This window comes from Misgurnus anguillicaudatus, chromosome 10 (genome assembly GCF_027580225.2).
Source record: "Misgurnus anguillicaudatus chromosome 10, ASM2758022v2, whole genome shotgun sequence".
NCBI lineage: Eukaryota > Metazoa > Chordata > Actinopteri > Cypriniformes > Cobitidae > Misgurnus > Misgurnus anguillicaudatus.
In genome coordinates this window covers 40,529,060-40,539,895 of record NC_073346.2, presented here as the reverse complement: position 1 = coordinate 40,539,895, position 10,836 = coordinate 40,529,060, and the positions used below count along the sequence as shown (strand labels likewise).

The following is a 10,836-nucleotide window of genomic DNA, read 5'->3' as shown; positions in this document are numbered from 1 at the left end:
ATATACTTAAAATAATCACTACCGTAACTGTTCACCTTTCTGTACTGCAGTTATATATACAAAACTGTGCTGTAACCCAGCAAGAATAGACATCATTCACAGTTTAGATTAACTAGACTCAATATAGTCTGGCTATAAGTAACCAACTTTAAAAAAAAAAACCTTGAATTTGGTTACATGACATTTTTGCCAAATAACTTGTGAGATGTCTGATATTTCATCATGTAAGCAAAGTCAACAGTGATTACAAGCTGTTAGCTTTCATTTATTTTAGGGCTATAGTTAGGCATCTATAAAATTTTCACTGACAGGCCGAATTTAGCCTTTTTTAGGCTAGACGTCTGAGCTGTGATGCCTTTTAAATGGAAAACTGCTTGCAGACGTATATACTGAGCCACAAACATATATACTGATATACTGTGCCGCAGACATATTTACTGATATACTGTGCCGCAGACATATATACTGATATACTGTGCCGCAGACATATATACTGATATACTGTGCCGCAGACATATATACTGATATACTGTGCCGCAGACATATATACTGATATACTGTGCCGCAGACATATAAACTGATATACTGTGCCGCAGACATATATACTGATATACTGTGCCGCAAATATATATACTGATATACTGAGCCGCAGGCATATATACTGATATACTGTGCCGCAGACATATATACTGATATACTGTGCCGCAGACATATAAACTGATATACTGTGCCGCAGACATATATACTGGTGTACTGTGTCGCTGACATATATACTGATATACTGTGCCGCAGACATATATACTGATATACTGTGCCGCAGACATATATACTGATATACTGTGCCGCAGACATATATACTGATATACTGTGCCGCAGACATATATACTGATATACTGTGCCGCTCACATATATACTTATATACTGTGCCGCATACATATATACTGATATACTGTGCCGCAGACATATATACTGATATACTGTGCCGCAGACATATATACTGATATACTGTGCCGCAGACATATAAACTGATATACTGTGCCGCAGACATATAAACTGATATACTGTGCCGCAGACATATAAACTGATATACTGTGCCGCAGACATATATACTGATATACTGTGCCGCAGACATATAAACTGATATACTGTGCCGCAGACATATATACTGATGTACTGTGCCGCAGACATATATATATATATACTGTGCCGTAAATGTATATACTGTGCCGTAAGCGTATATACTTTGCCACAAACATATATATACTGTGCCTTAAACGTAAATACTGTGCCGCAGACGTATATACTGTGCCGCAAACATATATATACTGTGCCGTAAAAGTATATACTGTGCCGTAGATGTATATACTGTGCCACAAACATATATATATATATACTGTGCCTTAAATGTAAATACTGTGCCGCAGACGTATATACTGTGCCGCAAACATATATATACTGTGCCGTAGACGTATATATTGTGCTATAGACATATATACTGTGCTGCAGACGTATGTACTGTGATATTGTTATATTTTCTCACTATACTGCAGCTAGAAGTGTGCTCACATTTTTTAAGTATCTCCACATTTAAATTTTACCTAAACACTTTTGTTTCTGATGGTTTCATTCATTAACATTTTAATGAAACATTTTAATGAAATGACGAACTGAAAGTAAAGAAACTGGTTTCATTTGCACTTTAATCTATAAGAGGAGAAAAACCAAATCACAAACCAGTTCAACATCTGTCAGTCAGGGACACAGACACATCATTTTATTCCAAAACCCTAATAATAATAGTGTTAATACAGAATAATAAAGCACGGCAGGAACTTTTCCTGTAACTCTCTGTAAGAGTTACAGTATCTCTGTTCACATTTCCACTGCATCTGCTCGAGGCTTTTCACCGTGCTTATACACACTGACCGTCACATAAACCGTCTGAGATCCAAATTTATTGCGTACAAAGATGCTGTAGCTGCCGGAGTCGTCCATTGTGACGCGGTTTATAGTGAGTGTAGATGACTTGGTCTCGTGTGTGATTTGGTAATGGCCATTGGAGACAAGCTCTCGATCACTCTTCATCCAGAACATTTCTGGTGCTGGATCTCCATCACTGAAACACGTCAAACATAGAGACTACAGAGAGAAAGAAACAGTATGAGATATCAATTCTTCAGATCTTTTCTTATACGATTCGAATTACAAACAAACCAAAGCACAGCACAAACGGAGGATCTACCTTCCCTTCCATTATAGCCACAACATCAGGAAGACCCTTCGTGACTCGGGCTTGATCTGTTAGGAGGAACATCAGGATTAAGCTTGTAGTTGTTATTCAAAACACATTACTAGAGCCATTACTGTGATATATACTCACTTTTCTCAGCAAACTCCACTTGCCTGCGAAAATAAAATTATACAATTATAATAAGCTCAGCAAACATCAGCAAGCTAAATTATTTACTTATTACCCAATATTTCAAATCATCAGTATCTGACATTTCAGTAAATATGTGTGTCATAAGTCGCACGGGTATATTTGTAGCAATAGGCAACGATACATTGTATGGGCCAAAATTACAAATTTTTCTTTTATGCCAAAAATCATTAGGATATTAAATAAAGATCATATTTCAGAAGATATTTAGTAAATTTCCTACTGTAAATATGTAAAAACTTTATTCATCATTAGTAATATTTGTTGCTAAAGACTTCATTTGGACAACTTTAAAGGCGATTTTCTCAATATTTAGATTTTTTAGCACCCATAGATTCATGTATATAGCCAAATATTGTCCTATCCGAACAAACCATACATCAGTAAAAAAACTTATTTATTCAGTTTTCAAATGATGTAAAAATCTCCATTAAAAATGTTTACCCCTATGACTGGTTTTGTGGTCCAGGATCACATTACATTAACAGTAATAATTAAAGATGCACCGATATATCTGCCAATAATCGGAATCGGCCGATAAAGCAATTTTTCACATTATCGCCCGATAGTTAAAAAACAGCCAATAGTCATGGTCGATATAATCTGTCAATCAAAAGAGAACAAGAAAATGCAATGAATGTGAGCTCTATAAACATCACTAGTTTAATGTTCAATATTAATGGTCATTATATGGATGAATAACATTCAGAAAATTTTGTCTTCAGATAAAATTTTTTAGTTAATGCAATTTAATATCGGCATTGATATCGGCAGATATCAGTCTGAAAAGTGGGAATTTTTTTTTTATATCGGTACACTTCTAGTAACAACTGAACAGTATACATCACAGATTGTCCTTATATTTGAAGAGTTTGGTTTCAAAACAACATAAGAAATTTTTTCAGAAATCTTGTTTTTTGATTGTGCATTTCAGTTAATATTAATTAAACTGCAGTTGGTTAGTTTTGATTTAAGGCTTTATAACTAAAAAAAAAATATATATATAGCTAAGCAGCAGAATACAACATCATAAAAACATGATAACATAATAATAAACATGTTTTGACAAATTTTTTAAAAACGGATGTCATTTTGGAACCAAACTCTTCATATTCACTTACAATGTTGAATTCTGTATGTGGATTAAAGTGATCATTTCTTTTGCATTTTAATCCCATTTTGTGTAAAATGTCTTGACTTTAGATGCTAAATGTTATAAAGATGTGAAAAATCTGCTGATGTAGCATCCAGTTCAGAAATGGAAGCAGAAGTGGATTGTGGACACAACGTGCACAGTTTAGCATTTGCATATTTATAACTCTTCCCATAATCATTTAAAGGAACAGTATGTAGGATTGTGGATAAAACTGGTACTGCAATCACACAACTGGTGGCCAATACACAACATGACAACATAAACATCAGTTAAGGGCTGCAACTCCACTTTTTAAATGACAATATCCTGGCCAGACCACTGTTGTCAGTGATATAAGTATTTGAAATGAAAATGATTTATGTCTAGTGACACGGTCATTCATGATTCATTGATATAAATTTCTTACATACTGTTCCTTTAATAATCAAACACTTTCATAAAGTGATGCAGGTTTAAGGTCACTGCTTTACTTACTTCAGTCTCTGATGTTCCAACAAAGCATCTGCAAAAGCTACAAGAGAAGACAGATATTAAAATCACGCGTGTTGTTTGGTTCAGGCAAATTCATTTTCTATTATCGCATCGCAGTCGTTCTTCTGCTTTACCCTGTCCAGACAGATCCAAAGATCGGCTGTGTGTTTCCTGACCGTCAAACATCTCCAGCGTGTATTTCCCTTTATCATTTTCAGTAGGATTGAAAATCTCAATCCAAACTTTCTGCATACTGCTGCCGGGACTCATCCGCTCCTGCTGGTCAATTCTCTTCTCTCTAATCACACACAGACAGAATAAAACACATTTATTTAGCAGACCTGGTTATCCAAACTAACAAATTGACAGAGGCCACATTTTAAATAGATATGGCAGACAGCGTACAACTCGCTAAGGGTGGAAACTATGGCAATGCAGGACTGTCAGTCAGTGGCCATGGGCGGGGCTTTATCAGTCTGACATCACATTAACAAGAGAATCAAAGCAGCATGTCTAATGAGACTTTGGTTTAACAGGGATTGGGTGGATTTTTTCCATTCTCGGCTGGTTGTGTTCACACACACTGCCAACACACATTTATGTCCAAAGCTGATTTTGCATAATATTGGCAATTTTGTTAATAAGCTAGAAGTAACAACATAAAAAGATAGTGTTTTATTAATAATATAGATATTTATCTAAAGATACTCAATGTAACTGTAAATATATTGAAAAGCATTTACTCCGAAGGAATGATAGCATGATAGAGACATGATAGCTGTATCATGTTTCCCCTAAAATTAAGTTTCAAAGCATCAGAGTTAAATGACATTGAGTTTAGTGCAGTAAAAGTTTATCAACAACTCACTTGAAGTGCCAGCTGGTTTTCATATAGCTCAGATAATATTTCAGAGAGCAGTAGAGTTTAAAGCCTTTCGCAGTGCACTGAATTCTGACTGGACCAGCAGAGAGCACTGTGGGTGAGAGAGAGAGAGAGAGAGAGAGAGAGAGAGAGAGAGAGAGAGAGAGAGAGAGAGAGAGAGAGAGAGAGAGAGAGAGAAAGAGAGAATTACTAATGATGTCATTATAAAAAAAGTATGACATTGTCTGAAGTTTCACAACCAAAACATGACCGTACCACACTGTTTATTCAGCTTCTGCACAAGTCTGTCAAATTCTGAGGAAAAATGAAAACAAAATATCACATTAATATAATTTTATATGTTTAATACGCCTTATTGAGATCAGTTTCTCAACCTTGACTTCATCAGAGTTTATGATGTTGTTTCCAAATAATGTTTCAGTAAGCTAATTTTTTTTTACTTGATGCTGAACAGATGATTGTGAACAAAAGTGACGTAACCACAGGTACAGTAGGTAACCATAGCAACAGTATGCAGTCTGAACTCCTATTTGACTGAACATGACAAGTACTGTTATTATTTCTCACTTGATTTACACAACACAAATATTTCTGTGTATACAAAACATTTCTTGTTGCACTTACATTTTTAAGTTTAATCAACTTGAATTTAAGTCATTTTAACTTTGTGACTGATGAGGAGGAGTTGCTATGAATTGTAAAAATAGTTGAATAAGCTTAAAGGTGCATTGTGTAACTTTTAGAAGGATCTTTTGACAGAAATGCAATATGATCTACAAAACTATATTATCAGTGGTGTACAAAAACTTTACATAATAAATTGTTTTTATTACCTTACAATGAGCCGTTTTTATCTACATACACCATGGGTTCCCTTGCATGAAAGTCATCGTCATGTTTCTACAGTAGCCATAAACGGACAAAATGCTCTACAGAGCGTGTGTCATCCCTACGCTGTCTTATGCCCTGTCCCAAATGGCACACTCCTGACTTTGATGACATCATCTAGTGCAGACTTTAGGGACCCTTGCCGCGAGTCCAAGAGGGCGCACTGGCATCATATTTTGGGACAGACTTGAGCGTCATTCCAGAAATAGGAAGAGAAGTTACTCATCAATGTGAACTCCTCCCTTCCGTCGTCTGATTGGTCTGATTGCTCTTTCGCAAGGACTTCTGGGTTGGTAAAGTGCACGAACACCGCATCAAGGGTTCAAAGGGGGCGATGATGAGCACACTTCGAAGCGTAAAAACGACAGATGGGACACCCTACGGAATCGTAGACTAAGCGAGCACACGCAATTTACGAGACCGAAAGTCCACATGAAGTGCGCCATTTGGGAAAGGGCCTCAGATGACGACATGTTTGTCCTATGGTGGCTACCATATACGTTTTGAAATTAAGAGGTGAGCTGTTGGTTGCAATTTGCAATCTCACCACTAGATGCCGCCAATATGTATACACACACCACCTTTAAGTTATTTTTAAGTTATATTTAACTTTATTTTTATAATTTATTGCAACTTCTCACTAGTCAAGAAAGTTGAAATTAATTGTAATTTTACATTTGATTAAACTTAAAAATGTAAGTGTAACAAGGAATTTTACCATGATAACTATCACATATGAACATATACACAAGTTTCATTTGAACAGTGGTGTCCAGTGACTTTTTTTCAAGGGTGCACAATGCAAAGCTCATCACAACATGTATGTAGCCCGTCATGTGTGTGGATCATCATTTCAAAATATGTGTTCGGCGTATCATGTAAATTTATGTGCATCACGTGTCATGTCAAAATAAATGTCTGCTGCAGAGGCCCTCGAAGGGTTTATGATAAAAGAGACGCTCATGTTTGCCAGATACTTGCTTAATCTCATTTAATCAAATTTAAATTTTGTAAACGTGTCTCTTTTATCATAAACCCATTTGACGCGTGTGCAGCAGGCACGTACAGTATTTTGACATGATGCATATGGTTCACGTGATGCAACAAACACATATTTTGAAGAGAAGTCACCGTTAATTTATGTTTCTCATATTAAACACCTACTAATCGAAAGCCTTCTGCTTAAATGTTAGTAATGGGTTTTCTAGAAAACATTTATATTTCTTTTTAAAACTAAAACTTTTGTAAGAAACATGTTTTGGTTGAATTTAGCAGGTGTCCAGAACACTCAAGAGCTCCTTCAGTCTATTCAAAAACTTCCCATGATGCACTTCGTAAAGTTATCTGAGAGATTAACCATCACTCTTTAGACTAGTAGTACACAGTGTGTAATAATAATAATAATAATAAAGAGTTAACTCATCTCACCATCATCCAGTAGTTCCAGTCGACTCTCATCTTCTCCTCTACTGTCTGACACTACAGCTCTGTACACACCTGCTTCTTTCTTTGTCACCTGATCAATAAACACGGTTAACACAAATCACACACAATTCTCCATTCATTGATCTCTCATTAGGGGATTAAAACTTATTAATGGTGTGTTGAAGGAATGATCTGGGTTCAGTACAAGCTATGTACCAATATTAACTGCAACCATCTGGCGTATTTACCCTTGTAAATCTGTATTGTGTCATGGAAGTGTCATTATGGTGTTATATTGTTAAGATTAAATTTAAATGAAGTTATTTTGTTTAATGCATCGCCTCACAGCTCATGTGTTGTGAAAATTGTGGTACCTGTGACACAGTAAATGTACCGACACCTGACGGCTCCATCGTAGCCTGCGTCAGCTCCACTCCATCTTTAAACCATTTCATCTTTGTGTCTTTGTTTATGTTGATGACCTGCGGTATTGGACACACTCAGATATGAGTTCACATAAAAAACTTCTGTCATTGTTCAAACAAACAAACCTGTTCAGATGTTAAAGATGACCAAACAATTACAGATCTATCGCTTAAATGTCCATGCGGTTAGTGATGAAATATCATTACCTTGCATTTGATGATCATTTCACAGTCTGGTGTCACCGTCCATGATAAATATTCCTGGAAATGTGGACCTTGTGCGAGAGAAAGCAGACACAATATGATCTGAACTCACACTTAAACACATATTTAATCACTCACGTCCTAATACATTCACAACAATGTCATATGAAATTAAGCAAGATAAATATCATAATGATTTCAAAGTCCTTTATATTTGCCCACTTAATTTAGGTAATGGATTTGTGGATATTTGAGCTATCCATCAGTTTTGAATCATCCTATAAATGTCATAATCTGTACTTTTGCACAAAGGCTTTTACATCATTGTGCTCATTGAGATCTACGCATCGACTCACCTGACTTTCTCTTCCAGTTTCTTCTGTTGCCATCAGATTTGGCCAAAGCGTCCTGAAACGCTGACACAGCAAAAAAAACAACAACAACCTTGATATACTTTAATAGAATTAGCCTTTAGGATCTTTCCATTTTCAGGGTTCCCACACCTTAGTTAACTTCAAATTCAAGGACCTTTCAAGGACTTTCTAGGTCCAATACTCTCAAATTCAAGAAGTAAATGTGGGGACACTTTTCAAGTGTTACATTGTGTTACCTTTTAAGATACATTGTTACAGTTCCCTTTGAGGGAACTCGCGCTGCGTCACTGCGGTGAGGACGCCTCCAGGGGTAAGTGCATCTGAATGTGAATATCAAATTCAACCAATAGTGAGGCTTAATGACAAAGACAGGGTGATGTGGGAGTCAGGAAGTATATCACTAACTGAAATATTGCCAATGACGGCGTTACAAGGACGCAGGAAGTATGGCAAGGGAGACGCAGCGTCTCGTTCCCTTCTCAGGGAACAACAGTTACATACGTAACCCGAGACGTTTTCATGTGTCAAACACAACTATGTAAAAAAACATTTTGATTTGAATCAACATTCGCATACAGAAGATATAAGCATTTAAAGCGAACAGTTTAGCATGTGTACTTAAAGTCTAAAATTTTAATGTGTATTATCCTACACTACACATAGAATAATCTGGATTTTTCCCAGAAATCTTCTTGCATAAAATAGATTCAAGCACTTTCAATGACCTGTATCTATGTATGTATATTTTCACACATTCACAAACTTTCAAGGATTTCAAGGATTTCAAGGACCTGTGGGAACCCTGCATTTTTTTGAAGATTACAATAATTCGTTTGACTTTATATTATTAGTATAATTAGTTTATATTTGATAATGTTTTGTAACTGTACTCTACATAATCTTTTCCACAAAGACCAATGTGAACTGGTTCTTGGCACGGCCGTCTTTAAGCTGTGCTGTGTAGGAGCCCTCGTCCTCTTTGGACAGCTGATCAAAGATGATCTCCACCAGACCTTTTGCCTTGTCAAAGTTCATCTTACGGGCCTGCAGGACACACAGAGCTCTTAGGAAGTATTAGTCAGACACTAGAACGAGGTCTCTATCAGTCTGAAAATCTGATTGGATGATATTCAAGCTTTGTTCTTATGGAGCTGCCCATGTGGAAAACACTTTAAAGGCATTGCACTGTAGGTGGACTCCTGACACAGTCTATCAAAATGTTTATGCTAACTCATTATGAAGGCCAAATCTCTGTAAACATGTATAAATCCCTTTTCCCCAAAAGTCTTTGTTGTAAATAAAAAAGTCTATGCAGACTTTTCCCAATCAGTCCTATAAAAAGCTTTCATCTCAGCCGTCACAGACTGTAGACATCAGATCAGTTCAAGTTTGTTACCGGTGTGCTGGAGATTTCTCTGTCATTCAGTATGAGACGGAGAGATGCGGCGCTGCTCAGCGGTTCTGTCTGAAGCCACAAACGAACTTGACCCTGTTCAGACACGTCCACCTGCCAACCGGACTTCAGCGCTATTACTGCATAACAGAGAGAAACACAGCAGAGATGTGTTCATGTGTAAAGCCATTAATACATATACAAAGCCATTAAGCCATTAATACATATACAAATAGAGATATTTTAAGGAACGGTCACCCCCCAAAAAAACAACATTTTGTTGATTCATCAGACTAGTAATTATAATGAGTAGTTTTCATTTAAAGAATAGGAGCTTAATGCTATTTCATTCATTCTGACTTAGTAACACAGTTTAAAAGTTGTAATCCTGATGCTTAACAAATGCAAAGTGTCAAAAAAGCCAGCCTGATCTGACGAATTTCCATGATATATTTTGCTAATTTATCCGTGTTATTTTCACGGATCTCCGCATTTGTCCGTGTCCGTACCACAGACTTTCTTTTCCGTGTCAGCTTCACATATTGGTTACTCGATTGTTTTTCCTATTTTCTTACCATTGTCGCCTGGGTTAGGGTTATTAACGACTTTCTGTTACATAAAATTAGATCTTAACCCAAACCCAAATATAACCCTAACGTCAGGGACAATTGTTTAAATATCCGGAAAAAAATTTGAATAAACCAATAGTTAAAGTGACATCCTAAAGCAAGTCACAGACATCGCTACACGTGACAGCTTTGTTTTATATCCAGACTCAACCATGGCATGAAAGAAGATGTGTGTTTTTAGATGTAAGGAGAAGAAAGACGTGTTCAGCTTTCCAAATAAGCCAGCATAATGGAAACAATGGATAATGTTGTTTATCCGAGGTTGCAGTGGAGTTTTGCGTGTATATTTGTTTAATGCTGGATTTTGTTGAAATGGGGCGGTCCCAACCTGGTCATGAGTCGCAGGCCAGGGGCGTTGCTAGACATAAAACTCTACTGGGGCACGGGGCCCCCATCTTTTTTTTTTTTACTTTTTCTTGAAAGCCTGCGGTGTGCAAGATACAATTTCCTCTGCTTAACCCACTATTCCAACATTGCAACAAGTACTGGGAAAGACAAACATTTATTTAAAAATATTTAAGTATCATCTTCATATATACAACATTATT

General features: G+C 36.5%; 1 protein-coding gene across 2 annotated transcripts in view; it reads right to left on the bottom strand.

Moving 5' to 3' along the window:
* Positions 1-1,682: 1,682 nt before the first annotated feature.
* Positions 1,683-10,836, bottom strand: part of myom3 (myomesin 3) — a 72,441-nt gene continuing 63,287 nt past the window's right edge. The window contains exons 25-37 of one of the 2 annotated variants that reach the window (XM_055211540.2): positions 9,663-9,799; positions 9,166-9,310; positions 8,249-8,308; positions 7,896-7,963; positions 7,638-7,745; positions 7,267-7,354; positions 5,206-5,244; positions 4,936-5,023; positions 4,202-4,365; positions 4,071-4,107; positions 2,381-2,403; positions 2,243-2,298; positions 1,683-2,139 (exon numbers count right to left, since the gene is read on the bottom strand). In XM_055211540.2, coding sequence (XP_055067515.2) covers positions 1,873-2,139; positions 2,243-2,298; positions 2,381-2,403; positions 4,071-4,107; positions 4,202-4,365; positions 4,936-5,023; positions 5,206-5,244; positions 7,267-7,354; positions 7,638-7,745; positions 7,896-7,963; positions 8,249-8,308; positions 9,166-9,310; positions 9,663-9,799 — 1,280 coding nt within the window. In that variant the 3' untranslated portion in view covers positions 1,683-1,872. Of the gene's footprint in view, positions 2,140-2,242; positions 2,299-2,380; positions 2,404-4,070; positions 4,108-4,201; positions 4,366-4,935; positions 5,042-5,205; positions 5,245-7,266; positions 7,355-7,637; positions 7,746-7,895; positions 7,964-8,248; positions 8,309-9,165; positions 9,311-9,662; positions 9,800-10,836 lie in introns of both variants that reach the window. The other variant, XM_055211539.2, reaches the window with a different exon arrangement.